This window comes from Tachyglossus aculeatus, chromosome 22 (genome assembly GCF_015852505.1).
Source record: "Tachyglossus aculeatus isolate mTacAcu1 chromosome 22, mTacAcu1.pri, whole genome shotgun sequence".
NCBI lineage: Eukaryota > Metazoa > Chordata > Mammalia > Monotremata > Tachyglossidae > Tachyglossus > Tachyglossus aculeatus.
In genome coordinates, this window is record NC_052087.1 from 28578986 (window position 1) to 28605032 (window position 26047).

Below are 26047 nucleotides of genomic sequence, written 5' to 3' on the forward strand. Positions count from 1 at the left end.
TCTGCAATATTGTATTTCCTCTTGCCTCCAAGACGTCTCTATAATAATGATTATTATTATTATTATCATGGTATTTGTTAAGAGCTTACTATGTGCCAAGCACTGTTCTAACCACTGGGGTAGATACAAGGTAATCAGGTTGTCCCACATGGGTCTCACAGTCTTAATCCCCATTTTGCAGATGAGGTAACTGAGGCACAAAGAAGTTAAGTGACTTGCCCAAAGTCACATAGCTGATAAGTGGTGTAGCCGGGATTAGAACCCATGACCTCTGACTCCCAAGTCCGTACTCTTTCCACTAAGTCACTCTGTTTCCGGTGTGTCCCACTGGCACCTCAATCCCAACATATCTAAATCCTTAAATTCAATATAACAGAAACCTAACTCCTCATCTCTCCCAAATCCACCCCTCCACCTAAATTTCCCATCAGAGTTGACCACAGTACTATCCTCCCTGACTGCAACCTGCAATCTTGATGTTATCCTTGATGCCTCGCTCTTTTTTAACTCTCACATACAGTCTGTTATCAAACCCTATTGTTTTTTTCCTCTATACCATATTCCAGATTTACCCCTTGCTCTTCTTCCAAATGGCCATCACCCTGGTCTTGACTCTCATCATATCTGACTAGACTGTAAGCTGGTCTCTACAATGTAAACTCATTACAAGCAGGAAAAGTGTCTGCTAAATTCTGTTGCATTGTACTCTCCCAAGTGCTTAGTACAGTGCTGTGCACACAGTAAGTGCTCAATAAATGCCATTGATTGATTGATTGATATCCCAACTAGATGACCCTATCAGCCTTCTCACTGATCCAGTAGTAATAATAATAATAATGATAGCATTTATTAAGCGCTTACTATGTGCAAAGCACTGTTCTAAGCAGTGGGGAGGTTAACAAGGTTATCAGGTTGTCCCATGGGGGGCTCACAATCTTCATCCCCATTTTACAGATGAGGTAACTGAAGCCCAGAGAAGTGAAGTGACTTGCCCAAAGTCACACAGCTGATAAGTGGTGGAGCCAGGATTTGAACCCATGACCTCTGACTCCAAAGCCCAGGCTCTTTCTACTGAGCCATGCTGCTTCTCCAGCAGTAGTACTTATCTCCAGTTTCTCCCCACTCCAATAATCCATTTTTCACACGGCTGCCTGGATCATTTTTCAAAATGATTGTTCTTGTCACATCTTCCCATGCTGCAAAAGCTTCAGTGGTTGCCACTCCCTCTCTATTTCAAGCACAAACCTCTGACTATGCTTTGAGGCCCTCCGTCAGCTCTCTCCCTCTTTCTTGTTGACTCTCTTCTACACCCCAGCTTGCAAACTCCTTGTTCCTCTCAAGCTCATCTACTTACTATGCCTCCTACTTGTCTTTATTGCCTCCAACTCCTTGCTCACATCCTTCCTCCTCCCTGAAACTTCATCCCTCTTCAAATCCACCAAATCACAGTTCTCCCCATCTTTAAAGCCCTTCTGAAATCACACTTTATGTGGGAGGCTTTCTTCATTTAATTTTTCTTCTCTCCAGGTCATGTCTTCCCAACTAACACCTCATCCCTTTTGCATCCCCTCCTCACAACCACCCATATCATTTCTGTCCTTACTGACTCACTTTACTATTTAAGCACTTATTCATTCATATACCCATCTTTCCATTTTCATCTTCCTTATATCTATAATTTATTTTAGTGTCTGTCTTTCCCATAGGTTGTAAGAAATCATGTCTTCTCATTCTATTGTACTCTCCCCAAGCACTTAGTACAGTGTTCTGAATACAGTATGTGCTCAATAAATACTAATGATTGATTGAGTGAGTGAGTGAATGATTGATTGTCAGGGTAGAGAAGGGAAGGAGCAGTACGTACAGGGAAGGATGAAGTAGTAGTTGTGGGCGGGGAATTGTAGGTTTATTGTTGCATTGTACTCTCCCAAGCACTTAGTACAGTGCTCCGCACACAGTAAGAGCTCAATAAATACAACTGAATGAATGAATTGGTTAGGACCTCCTCACCCCACCACCCAGGCCTCAAGAGAACCCCATTCTCCTTCCCTTCAGCAGCACCCACTCCTCTGCCATTCCAACTGCAAACCCACCAAGTTAGAGTCTTTGTTGACAGAAAGGGGTTAGGAGGTGGGGTACCAGTGAGGAACCCCTCTCTCAGAAGAATAATCTGGGTCTCAAGGATTCCACCAGCTCAGAACTGGTTTTAGGGATGCCAGAGCATGAGCTACTGGAAAAGCACAGTGAGACTGAGAGAAAGAGAGACAGACAGACAGAGAGAGAGAGAGAGAGAGAAAGCCCTGTCCTGACTGGCCCCTACCACCTGGAGAATTCAGGAAATAAGTTGGTCCTGGGCTCAAATGCCCTGGGTCACTGTGTCCTGGCCAGACAGTCCCAGAGAGCAGGAGGGACCTGGCTTCTGATTTGGCAGCCCTGACTGGGGACTGGATAGTTAGGACTGAGCAGAGCTACAGTTGTTATTCTTAATGAATATGAGAATTACTGTTCCAGAAAAGCCATGGAAATCAGCACTAATCCAAGTGTGTAGGGTTGAGAAAACATCAGAGGAGGCCATTAGACCTAAGGCAGGGAAACTCGATTTGCTTTAACTTTTCTCTGCCTCTTCTCTCCATTTCCCACTAGATTTAGCTTTTGGAAGAATCCTTGTCTGCAGGGAATCCTTGAGTGCCTTTACCACTAGCAGAGGCTCGTATTCTCCCAGCTCAGGAAAGTGATGAGCAGGAGAAGGGGTTGGAGCTGGTTAAGATGGGGAGAGGACGGGTGGTGGAAAGTCAGTTGATCCAACCCAAATTTTATGAGCTGAGTAGAATTTTGAAGCTGTTAGTTTTGAAAACGCTTGCAGCAGGAAAGGAAGGGCCTTTCACTCTGTGAAATAGCCACACCTCCTACTCTCCCACTATCCTCATAAACAGACTTAGTTCAAAGTCAGAGTGGATTAGAGGGAAGAGCCTGGGTTTGGGAATCATGGTAATCCAGGTTCTAATCCTAGTTTTGATACTCACCTGCTCTGTGATCTTGACCAAGGCACCTAACCTCTCTGTGCCATAATTTCCCCAGCTGTAAAATGGAGCTATTTATGCCTGCCCCTAACCAAGAGATTAATTAATTGATGTGAAAGTTCAGCAATTTGGAAAAAATAAAACTGTTTGAAATTCCAGCTTCAATTATTCTAGGAGAGAACCTGAGGTCAGGTTCTCATTAGGGGTAAATAACTCTGGTGTTAATCCACAAGAACATATGTCAGCAGCGTCTTCAAACGTGTTTGGCTAAATGTCAAACTGACCTAGCTGTCCACACTGTGGAATAGTCATCACATTCCCAGCCCATGGAAGGGACTTAGTCATGTGAGATTTTGTTCAAACAGTTTCTTGGTTTCTTCTGGGAATGACCCTGTCTGACCAGGACAAAGCCAGTTAGAACACTACCACCCTCATCCCCAACAACAACAAAAAAATCCCTATTGGACCTCGATCTGGTGTAATTGAGCATGGCAACTTGCAACTGTCAGAGAGAAAGCACTGTGCTAGAGGGACCAGTAGTCTGGGTGGACCATTGACCTGACCCTAATAGAGCTCAGGTCTGGGAGTTAAAAGGTCATGGGTTCTAATCCCGACTCTGCCACTTGTCTGCTGTGTGACCTTAGGCAAGTCACTTTACTTCTCCATGCCTCAGTTACCTTATCTGTAAAATGGGGGTGGTGACTGTGAGCCCCACATGGTACAGTGACTGTGTCCAACCCGATTTGCTTGTATCTTCCACAGCGCTGTGACTGGCACATAGTAAGTGCTTAACAAATAACAAATCATTATTAATGGAGTTGCTCGGGTTGTAACTCCCAGTGAGTGGTGAGTCCACAGCTAACTAATAGTTATGAGGAATGAGTGACAGTGCTTTGCACACAGTAAGTGCTCAATGAATACCACTTATTGATTGGTTAGCATCGATTTGGGCCCAGGCAGGCTCTTGTGGGGTTGAGCTCCTAGGCTTGGAACTTCCTGGGGTTCTGACAAACTTTCAGATCCTTGGTCCTGAAAAAGGGGGAGAGGGACATCCAGTTTCAATGAAAAAGATGAAGGGGACCAGAGATGAATGATTTTCATTCCTTCGGGAGCTCTTGGATCCAGTAGGACAGCTCCAATGGAAGAGCAGAGAAAGAGAGAGAGCGTCTCAGAGACTGTGACAGTGATCCAGGGGGCCCAGCAGCTGCTTTTACATCCAAATCAATGGCTGATATTTCTATGACTGGCTTCGCACTTCAAACAGGATTGTCTGGAGCTCTCAAATGCCTCCAGAAATCCCATCTCCTTCTGGAGACCTTCCCCATCTCATTTCTACTCTCCCCAGATGAGAACTTCCCAACTGCCACCTCAGCACTCACAACCCCCCCAGCATTTATATACCTAGCTTATCAACCTTATCATTTAAGCACTACCTCATGCATATCCCCTGTAAACTGATGTTAGTGCCTACCCTGCTCCCAGAATGTAATCTCCTAGAGGACAGGGACCATGTCTAACTAGCTCTATTGAATTCTTCCAAGTGCTTAGAACCAATCCATTCTTAAAGCAGGATCCAGAGGAAAGTAGGTACTACATAAATACTATTGATTGATTGATTGGATGGCCCCCAGGCTCCAACTCCTCTCTGCCATTAATACCATTATGCAGGCCACTTTTGACTCTGGGAATCACTTCTCCAGAAGCCCCACACCCTTGGAGCTTTTCCAGGTGCATTGTATGATGGGAATTTTTCTACCCTTCTAGGTGGAAGTGTTCCACCCTGGCTTCTACCCAAAGATTTTCTTTTTATGAGACAGAATTATCTGCTTATAAAGTGTGGAAACTTGTGATTGAAACTCCTGGTTGAAACAACGGGGACAGATTAAGTCCAACGAGTATGAAGAGACCAGACATCTTGATTTTGGTGGGACAGATCTGAAATGTTGGGGTGTGTCCAACCTCTGGCTTTAGGGTCTTCCTTGTTCTCTGTCCTTTCGCCTCCTTCTTCTTTTTCCCCTCCTTTTCCCTTTCTCCTCTCTATTTCTCTGTCCCTCTCCACCTAAGGAGTTCAGATGTCTAGTCACTTTAGAAGACTATGGGATCTGGATGCAGGCTGACAAATATTTTTTGACCAGGCCCAAATGACTTTCAAGGATTTGGGATTGAGCATGTGCAGGGGTAAGTTTGCTCAAGCTCAGCAGCCTCTCTGCCATGTGGTCATTTCTGGGAATTGTAATAGAGGTAGAGGAGAAGAAGGAGGAATGGTATTTATTGAGCAGCTTCTGAATGCAATGCAGTGTACTAAGAGTGCACTCCTGAACCTGCAGGCTGATATAACTATAATTGTATAAGTCTCCAAGAAGTGGCCCCAAGAGATCACTCTGGGAGGGATGTGAGTCATCCCACAGCTGCCCCAGTCTTAGCCCTGCAGGAGCCAAACTTCTCACCCACTGACTTAAGCCTAAAAGCAACTGATGGAGCCAGGCCCCGCTCTGGCAGGTCGGGCATGGCAGATTTCCGGCCCTGGGACATCGCTTTGGAGTGTGGGGGTTGGTTCTGGGTGGATATAGAGTGCCGATTTCCCAAGGAAGTTCTGAGATGATAGGTGTTCCACGAACTGCCTGGAGAGAGATGAATCTCTTGGGGAGTCCAAGCTCCAGCTCCCGAGGCAGGGTCCAACTTGCTAATCAGGAGAATCACTGCACTTAGAACAGTGCTTTGCACATAGTAAGTGCTCAACAAATGCCATCCTTATTATTATTTTTATTATTATATGGGCCTTAGGCAGAATTCATCCAGGTCAGGTTCAGACCCCAACAGAGCCAGCAGGACTGCAGTCACGCCAGGCTTAAGGGTAGAGAGTTGCTTGCCAGTGTGATCCAGGCCTCTGTCCCCCCCTCTCGATCTCTCCCACTCAAGCACTCAATCACCTTGCCCCCTCCTACCTCACATCACTACAATCCAGCCCGCACTCTTCGCTCCTCTAATGCTAACCTTCTCACTGTACCTCAATCTCGACTATCTTGCCACTGACCTCTTGCCCACGTCCTGCCTCTGTCCTGGAATGCTCTCCCTCCTCATATCTGACAGACAATTACTCTCCCCCACCCTTGACAGCCTTATTGAAGGAACATCTCCAAGAGGCCTTCCCTGACTAACCCCTCCTTTCCTCTTCTCCCACTCCCTTCTGTGCCACTCTGACTTGTTCCCTTTATTTATCCCTCCTCCCAGCCCCACAGCACTTATGTCCACATCTGTAATGTATTTATTTATAATAATGTCTGTCTCCCCCTCTAATAATAATAATAATAATGATGGCATTTGTTAAGCACTTACTATGTGTCAAGCACTGTTCTAAGCACTTGGGGAATACAAGGTAATCAGGTTGTCACACGTGGTGCTCACAGTCTTAATCCCCATTTTACAGATGAGATAACTGAGGCACAAAGAAGTTAAGTGACTTGCCCAAAGTCACACAGCTGACAAGTGGCAGAGCTGGGATTAGAGCCCCTGACCTCTAACTCCCAAGCCCATGCTCTTTCCTTTGAGCCAAGCCGCTTCTCTGGACTGTAAACTGATTGAGGGCAGGGAATGTGTCTGTTTATTGTTATATTGTACTCTCCCAAGCACTTACTACACTGCTGTGCACACAGTAAGCGCTTAATAAATTCATTCATTCATTCGATCAATCATATTTATTGAGCGCTTTCTGTGTGCAGAGCACTGTACTAAGCACTTGGGAAGTACAAGTTGGCAACATATAGAGTTGGTCCCTACCCAACAGTGGGCTCACAGTCTAGAAATGTGATTGACTGACTAACTTACTGCCTCCCAGGTACTCCAAAGCCTTCACCCACCCACTAGGACCCAGAGGAAAGACTTAGATTTGTCTAGAACCTAATTCCCTTTCCTCTGGTTTCTGATTTAAGACTATTCAACTTCTGCAGAGAGCAGGTGGGAAGGGCACAGGATTGGGAATCGGGAGACCCAGGATCTAAACCCAACTCTTCAGCTCATCCTCTGAGAAATATTGGGCAAGTCACTTAACCTCTTCGGAGCTTCAGTTTCCTCATCTGTGAAATGGGTGTGAGATGCCTGTTCTCTAGCTCTTAGACTGTGAATCCCGTGTAGAATATGGATGGGGTCCCTGTTTACCCAGAATCCCTGCCAGGGTTTAGCGCAGAATGAGTGTGTAATAAATTCCATAATCAGGAAGAGGGATTGGGAGGAAACTGACTCTTGAGGAAAGGACCTAGTTTGTGTATGTTCTGTCCTCCCTCCTAAGGGCCAGAGTTCTGCCCAAGGGAAGATTTCAGCTGGGTTAATACAGTGCCTGGTCTCTGTTTAATGTCCAAGGCCCTGGGACCTTCAAGGGGGAGGGTCAGCATGGAAGGGGAGTCCGCCCAGGCTGGGAACAAAGTGCTCTTCAATTAACCACTAATCCCATTTTATCGGAAACATCTGTTCTGCATGAGGGGGCTGGAGGTGGGGAGGGGCGGGGGAGCTCGAGGAGCAGGACTGAGTTTTTACCAAATCCTGTGGATGAGCTTCCAGGACCGATTGCAGTAGATCAAAGGAGAGGCAGCATTACCCCCACCACCCGCTGCCCTCAGTCTACCCTGCGTAGCAGATTCCAGGGTGCGCCTGGTTGTATTTACAAGCAGGGGCAAGAGAGGAGGAGGAGGAGGAGGAAGGGCCCTGCTCTGGTTTATAGGCAGCAAAGATGGAAGCTGCTGTTGAGGCCTTCTTTTGGATCCGCAATGACTCCTCAGCCTGGCTTGACATTCCTGCCCCTCCCCTCTCCACATGGATCCATCTGTTTGTCTTTTGTGGTTTCCCCAAAGATAAAGACATGGTGAGGGCTCCGGGCTCCAGGAGCTGCCAGCTGCCAGGGGATTTGAAGGGGATGGACTGGTTGGGGCAGGAGGAGGCTGGAGTTGAGCTGGGCGCTGGGGCAGATTCGGGGAAGCTGACCTGGGGGAGATAGGACACAGATGTTTTTCCCCTTTCTCAGGCTACAGTAGAGATGACGCTACCACCAGTGATCAAGGCGGAGCCCCGAGAGGCAAATCAGTTCCTTAACGGGACACCAGGTAAGGCACTGTGAACAGCTCTATTGCCAACCTACTCACTGTACCTTGATATTGTTGTCTAGGTCGCTGCCGACCCCTCACCTGCATCCTGCCTCTGATCTGAAATGCCCTCCCTCTTCATATCCCAAAGACAATCACTCTCCCCACCTTCAAAGCCTCATTAAAAGCACATCTCCTCCAAGAGGCTTTCCCTGCCTAAGTGCTCTCTTCCTCCTCTCCCACTCCCTTCTGAGTCACCCTCACACTTGGATTTGCACCTTTTCCCCCCTCCCTCACCCCTGTAACACTTATGAATATATCTGTAATTTATTTATTTATATTGTCTGTCCCCCTTTAGACTGTAAATTCACCATGGGCAACAAACATGTCTACCAATTCTATTATTTTGTACTCTCCCAAGCATTTAGTGTAGTGATCTGAACACAGTAAACACTCAATAAATATGACTGATTGACCAAGCGCACTCCACGGCAGGGATGGGCACTTCACTAAAGACATCTTACCTGTTCTCCAGCCAACCTAGCCCTATCCCTGTAGCCCTAAATGGCATCTCACTACCCACAGTCCATCTATCACATCTGCCACTCATTCATACACTCCTCCCCTAGCCCCACTCTCATCCTCTAATCCTCAGCCTGCTCCCTTATCTGGACAACTTTTTCATGCTACCATTTTTCATCCTTTTCATCTTCCTTTAATATCCTTTCTCCCTACACTCTTCACTCCCCCTTCCTCCACTCTGGATTGGGAAAATCCAATCATTGCTCAGAAGTGGATTACCTCTGCCAATAGGTAGGGAAAAATCCTCAAGATGTCAGGCCTCTAAGATAGTTTCCTGGGGTGGAGTGTCTAGAGATGAGTTGTAGCTCAAGAGATCAATCATTTATTAAGCATCCATGGTGTGCAGAGCCCGACTTGAGGCTCTAGAAAAGTTACAATCGAACAACCGATCAATGGTATTTATTGAGTGTTTACTGTGTGCAAAGCACTGTACAAACCATTTGGGAGGGCGCAATACAACAGTTAGTAGATGCGTATGTCTGAGGGCTTGGACATGGGAAGGTTCAAGGTTTGGGTGGGTATTTGTGTAGCTGTGGTGTGTAGCAGGAGAGGTAGAGCTATTGTCTGCTCCCCACCCCAACTCTCGAAGATTTAGTTCACTCCTCCAAGAGCCTATCCATTAATCAGTGATATTGAGTAGAGCACTGTACTAAGCCCTTGGGAGAGAGTACAAAACCATCAGTAGACATGCTCTCTGCATTCAAGGAACTGCTAGTCTAATGAGGAGCTTAGAGCCTAGTTAAAAGAAAGACACTATCCCTGTCCTCAAGGACCTTACATTCTAAAGGAGTGAGAGGGAGAAGACATGCATAGAAAAATTCAATTTGCAAGACCAAACAGTGGGAAGCTACAGTAATGAACAATATAAAGACTAAACCACTTCAATGATCCAAAGGTCGCAGCCGGCCTCACTTGTGACCAAAATTGAGCTCACCCTGCCTCAGAGGGTCAGAATTTGTGAATTTTTCCTCAACCTTCTTGAGTAAAATGGCTTCTTCTGCCAAGAGGATGGAGGATAGGCCCTTTGAGCCCGTTTCTAGACTGTGAGCCCATTGTTGGGTAGGGACCGTCTCTATATGTTGCTGATTTGTACTTCCCAAGCGCTTAGTACAGTGCTCTGCACACAGTAAGCGCTCAATAAATACGATTGAATGAATGAATGAATGTCCAACCAGCCTTCTTCAGGTGGGGTTGGAAGCATAATGGAGGTGGAGCTAGCCAGGCAGCCAACTTGCTGCCCACCCTGAAGACAGTATATTATCCTCCAGGACTGGACTGAACCAACATCCAAATGGCCAAGCCCACTATTACTTCATTTCTCCAATCTCTCTCTCTGACTGCCAGTCATCGATTTTCATTCATTCAATCGTATTTATTGAGTGCTTACTGTGTGCAGAGCACTGTACTAAGCCCTTGGGAAATACAAGGTGGCAACATATAGAGACGGTCCCTACCCAACAGTGGGCTAACAGTCTAGAAGGGGGAGATCCAAGCTAATCAGTTTGGACACAATCATGTCTAACAATCCTAGTGTACTGTGCTCTCCCAAGTACTTAGTACAGTAGTCTGCACCCAGGAAGCACCCAATAAATACCATCGATCGATTTGATTACTTGCCTCTACTCACTCCCCCTCCTCCCCCATTGTAAGCACTTTGAGGGCAGGAGTCTTGTCATCTTGCTTTTATTATATGCTCCCAAGCACTTAGTGCACTCTCCATCCACAGAAAATGGTCGCTCAGAAAATATTAGTTTGATTGATTCCACCATCACCCATCCCCACTTCTACAACTTTCCTGGCTCAGTGTCACTTCCTATTTTCTTTGCCTCTGAGCAGGATGGGTGTATGAGACAAAACGGTGTAGAAAGATGAGTTAGACTGTAAGCTCATCTCTAGACTAAGCTCACTGTGAGCGGGAACATGTCTACCAACTCTGCTGAATGGTACTCTCCCAAGTGCTTAGCACAGTGCTCTGCACATAGTAAATACCACTGATGATGAAGATAGAAAGTGAACATTTTTGAGGAGCAGCCCTTGGAAAGCTCAAAATAACATAGCCGGCAAGGGACCCAGAAAATCCAAGTGCTAACTGTTTTGATTTTTCCTTTAGCCTGTTGGCCCTAGGAGCTGTGAACCTAGGCTGTGTCCCTTGCTACCTCTTCTGGAGTTGTTCTTGCTGAGTATTTCTTGATCCCTCATTTTGTGCGACCTGCTTCCTGGCTGTGCCAGGCTTGCTCAAGGGGAATTGGTTCAACGTGGCTCTTCCAGCACTAGGAAGGGCCAGGTGGGTCTTGGGGAAATCATCAGGTTTGGAATTCCTCATCTGGAATTCCTCCTCCTATGACTTCTACCAGTTATATGACCTCTAGACATTCCACACAAAAAGCGAATGGAAAATAGTTCTCTCCAAAGACAGAAATGTCATGGGGTTGGGAGCTGCTGTTCACCCGTGGGGAGGGTGGCTTCTGGAGATGGCAGGGACAGGGCTGCATTTACCTGCCTTCCCCCATCTTATCTCTCTGTCTTTCCCCACAGAGGACCTGGTCCAGATGCCTCCGACACCCCCCAGCAGTCATGGCAGCGACAGTGATGGATCTCAGAGTCCCCGCTCCCTGCCTCCTTCCAGCCCAGCCCGCCCCACGGCTCGCTCATCCACAGCCATTTCTTCCTCCCCCCTACTCACAGCCCCTCATGTAAGGAGCCTGGAAGGAGATGTGGGAGGGACGGGGGACTTCTCTAGGTACCCCCTTCCCTAGGGCCCCACAAGTGCTCATTGAGGACTAGCAGGTCTTCCTGAGTGCTGGGTGCCATGACAACTAGCACCATGGAAACGGGGCAGGAATGGAAAGGCCATGGTAGTCTGGAACAGCCCTGGGCGCATTCAGAGTTGGGGCAGCAGGGACAGCAGGACAAGATCACAGTTGTTGGCAAGGCCTTGTGGAAGAGGTGACTAAGGAGCAGGTTTAGAGACTCTGTGGCAGGAGCCTGGCATTACAAAGGGCCCAGGACCTGTGACCATCCAAACTGAGGGACAGGAGAAAGGGGAATCAGTAGTTTGTTCAAGTGAGCCTCTGAGCTCCTCATCTGGAGTCCCAGAGCCAGAACCCCAGGAGAGCCTTTGGTCCCACTATCCCCTCTCCTCCCAGCATCTGTTGATGCTTTTCCAGAATAAACAGTGGTTTGTGGTCTCATGATGCCCTGGGAAGGAGTCCAGGAAGCAGGGGGCTTATTCCCCTCAAGGGAATAAACTGTGCATGTGTGTGGTTGTGTGTGTGTGAGGGTGGGTGTCTGTGCATGCTGGGTGGAGCGATTGGGGCTGGGTGAAGCGGGATGTAAAGAAATTTTGAGGGTGGGCATAGGGTGTCCCAGGTAGGAAGGCCTGAGCAAAGGACCCAAGAAGAGTTTTTGAGAGAGATGTGAAGGTGGTCATGGCCCCAGAGGTAGATGAAGAATGATGAAGGGAGGACAAGAATTCCAAAGTAGACATTACAGGATGCGGGCTGGGCATCTGACTGAGGTGTCAGAGTCAGGGGCGAGGGTCGGGGGGTGTTAGCAGCCTTGCCCAAGGGGCTCCCTTTCTTGTTTCTCAGAAATTACAGGGGACATCGGGACCTCTGCTCTTGACGGAGGAAGAGAAGCGGACATTGATCGCTGAGGGCTACCCCATCCCCACCAAACTCCCCCTCACCAAGGCTGAGGAGAAAGCGCTGAAGAGAGTCCGAAGGAAAATCAAGAACAAGGTACTGAGCTTGGGGACTCTAGAACTCCCGGGGTCGGGACTGAGTCATGACCTGGGCTCTCGCTGGGGCAGGGGAGAGGACCAGGTCCAGTGAATTCCTGGAAGTGGGGGGCTCTCTTCTGGGAGAGGGCACTCCCACAGCTTCCTGGAACCCAGGAGGGCAATGAGAGTGGGGGACTTGGGACAGCCGGGTGGGCATTAACCTTGCCAAGGCAGTGGGTGGCAGACGGGGGTGCTGGGGCACCAGGCTCATTGAGAGTGTGGGTGACGGCCCCTACGGGTGTCTCCCCCTCCCCACTAGATCTCTGCTCAGGAGAGCCGCCGGAAGAAGAAGGAATATGTGGAGTGTCTAGAGAAAAAGTAAGAATCTTGAGAAAGGGAGGTGGGGGTTGTGCTGGGGAGGGGTGGGTGGGATAAGTTGGGTCTTGCTCCCCACCTGACTCTGCTGATCCCAGCCACATCCTCCTTGGGTACTGCCAGCTGGGGAGAGTTGGGCCCTGGAATCTTGGGGCTGAGGAGGGAAGAAGGGGCCTCTGAGGGGAAGGGCCTGAAGGTGTGGTGGATGGAATTTGGAGTGCAGATCACAACCGTCACACTGACCCTCATGCTGCTTTGGTGCCCACAGGGTGGAGACATTCACGTCAGAAAATAACGAGCTGTGGAAGAAGGTGGAAACCCTGGAGAATGCCAACAGGTAGACACTGTTTCCCCCAACTCCACCCTGGGCAGGGTTGGTGGGGGGGTCTGCTCCCGCAGAGGCACAGCCTTGGGAAAGTGAAGTTGATTAAGATGATCTGTCTGGACCCTGAGGGTGTGAATTAGCCCTCTTTGACTCCCTCCCTGCCATGGCAGAGATGAGGTCCTGGGGACACGACCTGACAGAGCGTCCCCTCTCCTAGGGCCTTCCGCCCTCCCCATCACATGCTCCCAAAAACCTTTGGTCTGGAAGTTGTTGACAGAGCAAGGGAAGCAAATGTCACCACCACCAAGCATTGCCCTCCCGCCTGCTCCAGTTGCCGCGGGCACAGCAGTTCCAACCGGACTTCAGGCAGGAGACTGGGGAGACTGGGCTCCCTTGAAGCAGCATGGCATATTGGATGGAGCCCGGGCCTGGGAGCAAGGTGGTAGTGGGTTCTATTCCTGGTTCTGCCATTTGCCTGCTGTGTGAACTTGGGCAAGTCAATTCATGTCTCTGGGACTCAGTTACCTCATCTGTAAAATGGGGATTAAGACTGTGAGCCCCAAGTGGGGCAGGGACTGTGTCCAACCCGATTTGCTTGTTTCACCCCAATGCTTAGGAAGTGCCTAGTACATAGTAAGCACTTAACAAAACCTATCATTATTATTATTATCCCCTTAGACTGTGAGCTCTTTGTGGGCAGGGATTGTCACTCTCTATTGTGTGGTCTGCACACAGTAAGCGCTGAATAAATACAATTGAATGAATTATTGAAGATGGGGCCTAGGGCAGCAACCCACTTACCCAAATGCTAGTTCTGTCCCAGTTGAGAAGCAGCTTGGCCTAGTGGAAAGAGAAAGGGCTTGAGAGTCGGAGGACGTGGTTCTAATCTCGGCAGTGCCACTTGTCCGCTGTGTGACCTTGGACCAGCCACTTAACTTCTCTGGGCCTCAGTTCCCTCATCTGTAAAATAGGGATGAAGACTGCGCGCCCCAGGTGGGACAACCCGATGACCTTGTATATCCCCCAGCGCTTAGAACAGTGCTTGGCACATAGTCAGTGCTTAACGAATACCACAATGATTATTTTTCTCCTACTCTGCAGAGCCAGAACCTCCGTGAGGGGTCTGGCACGAAAAAGTCAGTTGATTATGGGCTCCGGGCCAAGGCCCGGGTTTGATGGTCGCGATGGTCGCGATATGTCTCCCCCTTCTTTCTCTGTCTCCCCCTTCTAGACTGTGAGCCCACTGTTGGGTAGGGACTGTCTCTATATGTTGCCAACTTGTACTTCCCAAGCGCTTAGGACAGTGCTCTGCACACAGTAAGCGCTCAATAAATATGATTGATTGATTGATTGATTGATTGATATGGACCATCCCACCTGGGCAGATCCAACCCCTATTCCTGAGCCTCCGGGAAGGAGGTTGCTGGTGCTGCCCTGCCCTCTGCTGGACGTGCTGGGGATTGCGGCGGCCCTGCATTCATTCATTCTTCATTCATTCATTCAATCGTATTTATTGAGCGCTTCCAGCGTGCAGAGCACTGTACTAAGCGCTTGGGAAGTACAAGTTGGCAACATCTAGAGACGGTCCCTACCCAACAGCGGGCTCACAGTCTAGAAAGGGGAGACAGACAACAAAACAAAACATATTAACAAAGTAAAATAAATGGAATAAATATGTATAAATAAAATAAATAAATAAATAGAGTAATAAATACGTACAAACATATATACATATATACAGGTGCTGTGGGGAGGGGAAGGAGGGGGAGAGGAAGCAGGGGGAGAGGAAGGAGGGGGAGAGGAAGGAGGGGGCTCAGTCTGGGAAGGCCTCCTGGAGGAGGTGAGCTCTCAGTAGGGCTTTGAAGGGAGGAAAAGAGCTAGCTTGGCGGAGGTGCGGAGGGAGGGCATTCCAGGCCAGAGGGAGGACATGGGCCGGGGGTCGACGGCGGGACAGGCGAGAACGAAGCACAGTAAGGAGATTAGCGGCAGAGGAGCGGAGAGTGCGGCTGGCCTGTAGAAGGAGAGAAGGGAGGTGAGGTCAGAGGTGTCTGAGGTCCCTGAGGCTCGGGCCTCCATGGAGATTCACAGAGGTTTTTCTCCTCATCAAGGAACCCACCTGTGCACCAGCACCTAAACTGGGAGGCTTTAGCTGGTTTTCCCAGAAAGTTGGGGGCTCTATCCCTAGGCTTACTGTGGGCAGGGAATGTGTCCATTTATCGTTCTGTTGTCCTCTCCCAAGTGCTTAATACAATGCTGTGCACACAGTAAGCATTTAATAAATACGATTGACTGACTGACTCCCAGAGTCCTTCTTCCTTTAATGGTACTTGTTACGTGCTTATTACTACCAATAATAATTGTGGCGGGGCTCAGAGGAAAGAGCCCGGGCTTGCGAGTCAGAGGTCATGGGTTCTAATCCCAGCTCCGCCACTTGTCAGCTGTGTGACTTTGGGCAAGTCACTTAACTTCTCTGGGCCTCAGTTCCCTCATCTGGAAAATGGGGATTAAGTCTGTGAGCCCCATGTGGGGCAACCTGATTACCTTGTATCCCCCCAGCGCTTAGAACAGTGCTTGGCACATAGTAAGCACTTAACAAATGCCATCATTATTATTATTATTAGTTAAGCGCTTACTATATGCCAATCACAGCTCTAAGTGCTGGGGTAGATACAACGTAATCGAGTTGGACACAGTCCATGTCCCTCATGGGGTTCACAATCTTGATCCCCATTTTACAGATGACGTACCTGAGGCACGGAGAAGTGATGTGACTTGACCAAGGTCACACAGCAGACACGTGGCAGAGCCAAGATTAGGAACCCACGACCTCTGACTCCCAGCCCCCTGCTCTTTCCACTAGGCCATGCTGCTACCCACTGGGCCAGGAACTGTACTAAGCGCTGAGGTAGTTGCAAGCTAATCCAGTTGGACAAAGTCCGTGTCCCACATGGGGTTCACAGTCTTAATCTCTATGTAACAGATGAGATAACTGAAACACAGAGAAGTTGTGACTTGCCCAAGATCACGCAAAAGACAAGTAGCGGAGTCAGGATGAGAACCTAGGTACTCTGACTCCCAGCACTGTGCTCTATCCGCTAGGCCACGCTGGACTGAGGGAAAACTGGACATTGGGAATTAATCAATTAACCCTTTCAGGTTCCATTGGAGAGAGATTTTTGCAACAGGCTGCCAGGTGCTCTTCCTTTTCCTATAACTTTTCCATCCCTGTAGCAGCACCACAATCCATCACTAGATCCTGTCGGTTCAACCTTCACAACATCGCTAAAATCTGCCTTTTCGTCTCCATCCAAACTACCATGTTAATTCAAGTACTTACCCTACCCCACCTTGATTATTGGATTGTATCAGCCCACTTGCTGATCTCTCTGCCTCCTGTATCTCCCCACTCCCATCCACTTTTCATTCTGCTGCCCGGATCATTTCTCTACAAAAACGCTCAGGCCATGATTCCTCACTCCTCAAGAACCTCCAGCGGTGCCCATCCCCGCCCCACCTCCTTCCCCTCCCCACAGCACATGTATATATTTGTACAGATTTATTACTCTATTTATTTTACTTGTACATATTTACTATTCTATTTATTTTGTTAATGATGGGCATATAGCTATAGTTCTATTTGTTCTGACGATTTTGACACCTGTCTGCATGTTTTGTTGTCTGTCTCCCCTTTCTAGACTGTGAGCCCGTTGTTGGGTAGGGACTGTATATGTTGCCGACTTATACTTCCCAAGTGCTTACTACAGTGCTCTGCACACAGTAAGCTCTCAGTAAATACGATTGAATGAATGAATCCACCTCCGCATCAAACAGAAACTCCTTACCATCGGATTTAAAGCACTCAATCACCTGGCCCCCTCTTACCTCACCTCATTACTCTCCTACTAAAACCCAGGGCACACACTTTGCTCCTGTAATGTCAATGTACTCACTGTACCTCGATCTCCTTTATCTCAGCACCAGCCTCTTGCCCACATCGTGCCTCTGGCTGGAACGCCCTCCCTTTTCATATCTGACAGGCAATTACTCTCCCCACCTTCAAAGCCTGATAGACGGCACATCTCCTCCAAGAGGCCTTCCCTGACTAAGCCCTCATTTCCTCTTTTTCCACTCCCTTCTGCATCGCCCTGACTTGCTTTCTTTATTCACTACTCACCCAGCCCCACAGCACTTATGTACATACCCATAATTTTTGTTTATATTAGCGTCTGTCTCCCTCTCTAGACTGTAAGGTCGTTGTGGGCAGGGAATGGGTCTGTTATATTCTTGCGTTGTATTCTTCCAAGTGCTTAGCACAGAGCTCTGCACAAAGTAAGCACTTAATAAATGTGGTTGAATGACTGATTTTCTTCCATGATCTGTGGGGTTGTAGGTGGGTGGTCAGGGGTTGCTAGGCTTCAGCTGGGTTGGAGATGCTTGCAAGGTTTGACCAGAAAGCCCAGAGAGATGTTTCCCTCTGCCACGTTTTCCTCAGGACTCTGCTCCAGCAGCTGCAGAAGCTCCAGGCCCTTGTGGCCGGCAAGGTCTCCAGACCCTACAAGATGGCTTCCACTCAGACGGGGACCTGCCTCATGGTAAGTGCTGTGCATCCTCCCATGGTCTCGCCAAGACAGGCCCAGCCCCTGCCCTGCCTGAGTTTCTCGCTTCTGGGCCGCTGCTGGGATTTCCATTCCCAGCTGCCCCAACCTCAGTACTCACCCCTCCCGTACCGACAGTGGGGAGAGAACTTCCCCTTGGCCTGGGCCAGCAATGGGCTCCTCCAAAGCCACTTGTGGGGAAGAACGTCTGAATTTCTCACCCCCAGGACCCGGCCAGAGCCCACCATACATAGTGTCCAGGAGAATAAGCCCAAAGGCTGCATTGCTGCTATCAGGGAGGAAGAGCTACAGGGGCAGGGAAAGGGGCATTGCTATTTTAGACATTCTAGCCCTGAGGACAAGAGAGAAAATGGACTCCTATTGATGTTTTAGATCATTTCACTGAGCACTGAAGACTCCTTAGATGTAATTTACCATTTTCACTCTTCCACCTCTTGTCTGGCAGTTATCCCAGCGGCACTGGCCTAGCTCTAGCCCTGGGCAGTGGACAAAGGGGTGCGGCCTGCATGGACAGATAGAGAACCATTGCTCGTGCTTTTGGAGCAAGAAGGTGTCGAGGGGCAGGGAAATGGGGAGGGTCCCAGCCAGGACCCCTGCAGGTGGAGCCCAATCTCCTGGGAGCTGTCTTGGGTGGGGAGTGAATTTGCACTTTAATTTTCCCTCATCCTACCAGTTCCTCTGGCCTCATTTTCCCTTCTGCCTGCAGCTACCCACATGCGCCCAGAGGAAGCAGCTTCCATCCAAGGCCCACAGCAGGCATGTCCAGGGAGCCTATGGCCTGGTGTGAAGTTTTTAAAATGAATGCAGGACTGAATGTGTCCTGGGAGATAGACCTGGCACCTGTGGTCAGAGCCCTGGCAACTCTACCTGGCTCCAGGTTCTCTTAGAGCTGCACATGGCGGGGGCAGACCTCCCACCTTCACAGCACATTGGAAACACTGTCCTGGTTGGGACCACCTTTGTTTTGGGGACCAAGTGGTGCAGCAGTGTCAGTACAATCTGTTCCATTCCATCCCGGCCGCGTGGAAGATTCCATTCCCTCAAACGCCCCCGGGCGGAAAGGTGCTGGCTTGTCTCCCAGGACAAACAAAGGCCAAATTAAGTCTTGAGAGCCCAAGACCTAAAGGAAAGGGTCTGGTATCTCTCAGGACCTTACCCCTCCTCCTTGGGATCTGGCTCAGCCTTTCTCCTCTGCTCCAGGTGGTGGTATTGTGCTTCGTCCTGGTCCTGGGCTCCATGATGCCGTGCCTCCCGGACTTCTCCTCCGTATCCCAGACGGTGAAGGCGACTCCTCTGCCAGCCGCCAACGTGTATACAGCGAGTCAGTGTGAGTGCCAGGCCCTGCTCAGGTGCCCCTCTCCACCTCCTTATTGCCCACTCGCTGTTGGCCAGCTCTCCTGGGCCAGTTCCACTTCCCAATCCTCCTGAGGACACTTGGAGCCCACAGGAGGCCTGAGCTGAGAAGGAGGCCTGGCGTGGTGGGGCAGGAGAGGGAGTTGTTCTCTGGGCTTCAGAAGGACAGGAGGGATCAGGCCTGGCACCTGGGAGGGCCAGCGGGTGGGTGGATCGATTGCCCTGTCTCTTTTCACGCCAAAGTTCCCCATTGTCCTTAAATGATTTATTTATATTAGTATCTGTCTCCCCCCTCTAGACTGTAAGTTCATTCTGTACTTCCCAAGTGCTTAGTACAGTGCTCTGCACACAGTAAGCGCTCAATAAGTATGATTGAATGAATGAATCAATGAATTCTGGGAAGGAATGTGTCTACCAACTGTACATTCCCAGTAAGCACTCAATAAATGTCATAGCTAGATACCTTTCTTGATGCATTTGCAACCGCTCAGATGCCCTGCGGACTAGCAGCATTCAGTACTGCTTCCCATTTGGGGAGCTCTCAGAATGAGAAAGGCAGGACCCTGGGCCATGCCGGGGAGGAAGTGGCTGGAAATGGATCCAGAGGAAAGATGGTTGCCGCCTTGGCCAGCATTGTAGGGGAGCAGCAACAGGAGCGATTGCCATTCAACACAAGAAGGAACGTTCTGTCCAGGGTGGGTGTTAGACGCTGACTCGGGAACAGGGGAGAGTTGAGCTACAGCCCCTCCTGGGAGCTCAATGACCCTTGTTGGGCCTTTTGAGAGCCATGATTCTGCGTGAAGCTTCTCCAGGGATGATAGGGCATCTGCAGCCCAGGATAGACTTAACAGGGCATCTTGAGGCATTCTGGGGGAAGGAGATGCCTTGCTCCTTCATTCATTCATTCATCCAATCATATTTATTGAGCACTTACTGTGTGCAGAGCACTGTACTAAGCACTTGGGAAGTCCAAGTTGGCAACATCTAGAGACGGTCCCTACCCAACAGTGGGCTCACAGTCTAGAAGGGGGAGACAGACAACAAAACAAAACATATTAACAAAATAAAATAAATTGAATAAATATGCACAAGTAAAATAGAGTAATAAATATGTACAAACATATATACAGGTGCTGTGGGGAGGGGAAGGAGGTAAGGCAGGGGGGATGGGGAGGGAGAGGAGGGGGAGAGAAAGGACGGGGCTCAGTCTAGGAAGGCCTCCTGGAGGAGGTGAGCTTTCAGTAGGGCTTTGAAGGGAATCCCTTAATGGAAGGGATTGTGTCAACTTACTCTATTGTACTTTCTCAAGTACTTAGTACGGTGCTTTTGCCCTTGGAGGAGCAGTGTGGCCTAGTGGAAAGAGCCCAGTCCTGGAAGTCAGAAGACGAGGTTTCTAATCCCATCTCTGTCACTCACCTACTGTGTGACCCTGGGCAAGTCACTTCACTTCTCTGTGCCTCAGGTCCCTCATCTGAATAGTGGGAATTCAATTCTCCCTCTCAGACTGAGAGCCCCATGTGGAACCTGATTATCTTGTATCTACCCTGGAGCTTAGTACAGTGCTTGGCATATAGTAAGCACTTAAATACCACTTTCTGATGGAATGCTGGAGAGAACGGGAAAGAGAGAGAGAGGCTGCCTCAAGCTAGACGCAGTGGTCAAAGCAGAGGGGCAGTCCCATTTAAGAAAATAGTTTGTCCTAATCACAAGACTGTACCTTTTTTTTGCAAGAATAGTGCATTCACTATCCTATGAGGCCAAGAGCAGTGAATTCTCTTCTCAAACTCCTTTCTACAAAACCTTTATATAACAAATCTTCCCCTTGGCCTATTTATAAGAGTAATTTTCTACATCCCTGCATAAGTAAGCTCCCAAATCACTTCCTTCCACTGCAATTGTTGTCAATTGCATTATAGAGAGCTTACTCTGTAAAGGGCACTGTACTAAGCATTTGGTGGAGGGCCGCGAATTACCTAGAATACACCAGGTTTAGACTGGCTTAGGAGAGACAGTGGATCTTTCACTCATTCATTCAGTTGTATTTATTGAGCACTTACTATGTGCAGAACATTGTACTAAGCGCTTTGGAGAGTACAATATAACAATAAACAGACACATTCCCTGCCCACAGCGAGGTTACAGTCTAGAGGGGGAAGGCGCATCAGCCTTCAGGGTGGAAGCGGGAACCCTTGGGCCCACCCGAGTCAGAGGGACAAGGTGGAGGGTCCTAGAGGAGCTCAGCTCCAGGGTGGCTCTGGCAGGAATGGACTATCTCCCTGACTCCTGCCTGAGGGGGAGCCCCACAACCCTGGTCTCCCCACCAGAAATGGCACGTGGGTGGGAGAGGACCTGCCCACTGCCCCCGGCTCAGTCACTGTGCCCCCCTCACCCCCACAGTGCCATCCCGAAGCCTTCTCTTCTATGACGAGGGGGCCGGCTCCCTGGAGGACGGCTACAGCTCCCTGCTGGCCGTGGAGGAGGGCTGGGAGGCCAAGCCGAGATCCCCGGAGGAGCAGCCGTCCCAGGATCTCCAGCCCCTTGGCCACCTGGCCATGTCGCACGAGGCCACCAAGTATCTGAGCAAGTCCCAGCTGGAGGCACCAGATCAGAACCGCACTGGCCCAGATTTCACCCACCCCAAGGAGCAGTTCCATGAGAGGTGAGCAGGCCGCTCCACTGGTTCTAGGAGGGTGAGAGGGCAAGGATATGGGGTCAGTCCGATTCCCTCCTCACCGTCCTGGGCCCCGGCCCGATGGCCTCTACCACTCTCTGTGGAGACTGGATTTGCATCTCCCTGGGCAGGCCCAGCCGGGGCTGTGTTGGGTGGAGTCTGGGAGGGTGGGGGTTGGGGAAGGGGAAGAAGGGAGGAGGATGAGGGAAAGAAACCGAAGTCTTGAAGAGAGAGGGGATCCATGTAGCCGGGGCCAGACTTCAATAACCACCCTTCCCTTCTCTCCACAGGGACCAACACCCCAATGACACGACCAAGTACTTGTAGCACCTGCCAGAGTGCAGCGTAGACTCCCAGATGGGGAGAGGGGTTGGGGGTGGAGGGGGCCTTGCCCCCGCCCCCAAGTCAAACCTTGCCCTCTCCCTCCCACTGCCGGCCTCCAAGATGCCCATCTCCTTCAACCGCCCTCGCTGTCCCAGTGTCTCTCTGCCCCACTCTGCCCCTCCCCCACCCCCCCCACCCGCCCAGCTAGCACTGACTTGAAGGAGAAGACTCTTTGGGTCGGTGAGAGGGGTTTGCCCTAGGTGGAGAGGAACGGTCCTGTGCCAACTGCCCAGATGGGGAAACTGGAAACTCTTCAGATTCTAAAGAATTCAACTGCCTCTATCCCGTCCTGGGTACCTAATTGAGCTGAAAGGGGAGGGAGGGTCCTGCCCGCTCTGCTAGGGCTGAAATTTGGGTCTTTCCCCTTGCCAAAGCCTGACCCCCATGGCCTTCAGCTGGGTCACTCCATCAGGGCCCAAGCAGCTGCCTCCCTGTTCCCTTTTAATTCTCCCAGGCTACAGCCCCTCTCCACCCCAAGCTGCATTTGGACTGTTCTCTTGGAATGAGCCTTCAATTTCCTTCCTCCCCAACAGCCTCACTTCCCTCCTCACTCCTCATGTCACCCAGGCACTGTGCCTGCCGGCCTCCTCTCACTCCGGTCGGGGGCCAGCTGAGTCCCAAGCTGAGGCAGAAGATCTGGTTTCACTGGGGGCCTCCGGTGTGTACATAGACACCATCACCACATCCTCCCTCCCCCTCCAGTCAGGGCCTCCCCCAGCCCCTCACTCACCCCTCTCTGGGAATCAGCAGTCTCAGATAGGGGTGGCTGCCAGGGCCCAGGATGGGAGGGGACCATCCTCTGCATCCCTCCCTTCGGAGGGAGCCGCCTCAACAGCATTCGAGATGTCCCAGGGGATCCAGTCATAGGGAGCAACGGGGACCCTAGGGGAGGGGATGCCCTCTCTTCACTCTTTTCTCCCATGTCCCTTCCCTTTCTGGGGGAATCAAACCAGAGAGTGAGGCCCGGGTCCGGCCCCTTTGCCTCCCTGGACCAAAATATCCCCGGGACCAATGATGGAGGGGCTTCCCTCGGGGCTCCTGCCCGATCCCCCTCTCCCTCCCTCCTTTCCCTCAGACATACCACTGTGTTGCCCCCACCCCCACCCCATGGCCAACAAAACCACTCTCCCCGACCAGAGGCTCCCCTTTCTGGCCCCATTTGTGAGGGCCCAACCTGGGCCCCACTCCCCGCCGCTGTACAGAGACCAAGAGCAAAAATTGTTTGTAAATAATGAACCTTATTTTTTATTATTGCCCATCCCTTAAAATATTGTATTTTAGACACCCCCCACCCCCTCTTTTCCATTTTGTATTTTATGAAGTTAGTGCGGGCTTTGCTGCTCTCCCCCCTCCTCCCCCCGCCACCCTGGGGGCTCACTCTGACCTGGGCCCTCCCCCCTGCTCTCCCGCTGCCCACGCGCCGGGCCTTTTTATTCACTTCCCCTCTCCCCGTCCTCAGCTCAGCACAAGCTTTAGAGAAGCAAAATAAAAAAAAAAAAGATGCAGCATCATCTCTTGGCTCTGCACTTTTCTCATTCAAAGGAGAGGGAATTTCCCTTGAGTCCAGGGGCTTACTTTTGAGGCTACACAGAAGACAAGTGGCAGAGTTGAAACTAGAACCCATGACCTTCTCACTCCCAGGCCATACTTTATTGACTACACCAAGCTGCCACCTCATAATAATTGGAGTATTAATCAAGTTCTTATTATGTGCCAGGGTAGGTAAATACAAATCAGATTGGACCCAGTCCCTGGCTCCCAGGGGTTTTGCAACCTAAGGGGGAGGAAGGGAGGACAGGTAGTAAATCCCCATTTGACAGATGGGGCAACTGAGGCACAGAAGAGTTAAATGACGTGTCTGAGATCACACAGTATGCAAGGGGCAGTGCTGGGATTAGAATCCAGATCTTCAAATTCCCAGTACTGGGCCATTTCTGCTAGGCCACGCTGCTAACCCTAACTGGAAATCAGTCCTAGCCTCTATCACCATGATGATGTAATGTTGACATGGTGAGGCATTCCCTGGCTAGCTGGGGCAGGAGAGCACAGGACTCCCTCCAAGGGTTTGGGCTTCCAGCTCCTTGTTGGACTACTCTTTTGGGAAATCAGCATGGCCTAGTGGATAAAGCATGAGCCTGGGAACCAGAGGACCTGGGTTCTAATCCAGCCTCTACCGCTTATCTGCTGGGTGATCTTGGGTAAGTCACTTAACTTCTCTTTGCCTCTGTTTCCTCAACTGCAAAATGAGGATACAATGCCTGTTCTCCCTCCTAGTTGACTGTGAGCCCCATATGAGAAGCAGCGTAGCTCAGTGGGAAGAGCAACAGGCTTTGGAGTCAGAGGTCATGGGTTCAAATCCCGGCTCCACCACTTGTCCGCTGTCTGACTTTGGGCAAGTCACTTAACTTCTCTGGGCCTCGGTTACCTCATCTGTAAAACGGGGATTAAGACTGTGAGCCCCCTGTGGAACAACCTGATCACCTTGTAACCTCCCCTAGCGCTTAGAACAGTGCTTTGCACATAGTAAGCACTTAATAAATGCCATCATTACTATTATTATTGTTATATGGGATAGGGACTGTATCCGGCCTGATTAAATTGTATCTACCCCAGCACTTAAAATAGTGCTTGACATATACTAAGTGCCTAACAAATACCTAAAAAATTATTTAAAAAGAACTATTTCCAGCCCTCCATTTGGCATTTGCCCATGAGTGCTTGATAAGTTGCTGTGGACTGGCCAGTGGGCCGTGTGGCCCTGATGTCCTTGGAAAGTTGGCCACCATTACTACCTTCTCTTCTTGCCTTGTGCCCAGTCCAGCCATGCCTAGGGGAACAAGATGAAGCCTTAGATATGTACAGCCCCTGGAGCAGGAAGAGAACTGTCATCACGAGAGCAGGGTTAGCTGTTTCACCCTCTTCTCTAACGGGGAGTTGGGCTGGAATCAGGATGCGAGAGTTTCGTTCCACAAACCTTGGGGTCACCAGGAATTTACCTACTAGGAACAGGCTCACTATCCCCATCCATACAGATCGATCAGAAGTATTTCTCAGATCAATCTGATTCGTTTACAAATCCTAAGAGTGTTGGCTTTGCCCAGGGACATTATCATCATCTACTTTTGAGATAAAACTCCTGCATCTGTTAACGGGGAATCGGAACTACATCTTCTGAATTGAAGCCAGCTCATAATGAATCCCCAGCTGCCTAAAAATTTTAGCTAGAGGATGTAAAAATGCCCCAGTTGCCAAGCCTGTAACTGCCTTTGCTGGACTTTGTTCTACCTCCATCTTCACCTGGGCTTCAGGCTTCAATGAGATCTATGTGCAGAAATGATTTATCACCTCTGCCTATGTTCTCAGTACGCTTCTACCCAGAGGAATAGCAAGATCAGTGAACGCCACTGTTTCCTTTGTCCTGATGGCCTGCTCTCTGGCCCCAAGCATCTCCAGGTGACTATTTTCCCCTGTTTTGGGGCCCATCCAGAGTGGACCAGAGTTTGCTGTGAGACTCTGATGATGCCAAGATGTCAGGATTCCTTCACCATGGGAACATCATTCCAGCCACCTGGAGCAAGGGGAATCCAGCTCCCACTCCCCAGTTCAGCCCCATCCTCCAAAAACTGCTTCAGCCCAGATCCCAGACTGGGGTTCCCTCTGGGCCTGAGGGAGTTCGGCAGCTGAGCTAGAAATCTCATCCAGGCCAGAGCAGGCTGAGGGGCTGGCCTCTTTTCCTGTCCCAAGACGGTCCTCCTTCCTGACAGGAACCCTGGTCCAGTGTTTATATTTATATTTCCATCTTAATCCATTTACTAGCACATAGTTGTGGTCTCACTGTTGACGTATCCCCCCCTCACCACGTTGTTTAGCCTGTTGATATGATCTCCGGCAGCCAAGGTAGAACATCCTTAGGTCACGTGTGCTATTG

At 49.9% G+C, this 26047-nt stretch overlaps 1 protein-coding gene across 1 annotated transcript in view; it reads left to right on the plus strand.

Moving 5' to 3' along the window:
• Nucleotides 1–23622, plus strand: part of CREB3L1 (cAMP responsive element binding protein 3 like 1) — a 71498-nt gene extending 47876 nt beyond the window's left edge. Inside the window, exons 4-12 of the mRNA XM_038764297.1 lie at nucleotides 8035–8113; nucleotides 11210–11367; nucleotides 12265–12414; nucleotides 12715–12773; nucleotides 13039–13107; nucleotides 17588–17687; nucleotides 18912–19038; nucleotides 21462–21723; nucleotides 22026–23622. Coding sequence (XP_038620225.1) covers nucleotides 8035–8113; nucleotides 11210–11367; nucleotides 12265–12414; nucleotides 12715–12773; nucleotides 13039–13107; nucleotides 17588–17687; nucleotides 18912–19038; nucleotides 21462–21723; nucleotides 22026–22062 — 1041 coding nt within the window. The 3' untranslated portion in view covers nucleotides 22063–23622. The remainder of the gene's footprint in view (nucleotides 1–8034; nucleotides 8114–11209; nucleotides 11368–12264; nucleotides 12415–12714; nucleotides 12774–13038; nucleotides 13108–17587; nucleotides 17688–18911; nucleotides 19039–21461; nucleotides 21724–22025) is intronic.
• Nucleotides 23623–26047: the final 2425 nt, after the last annotated feature.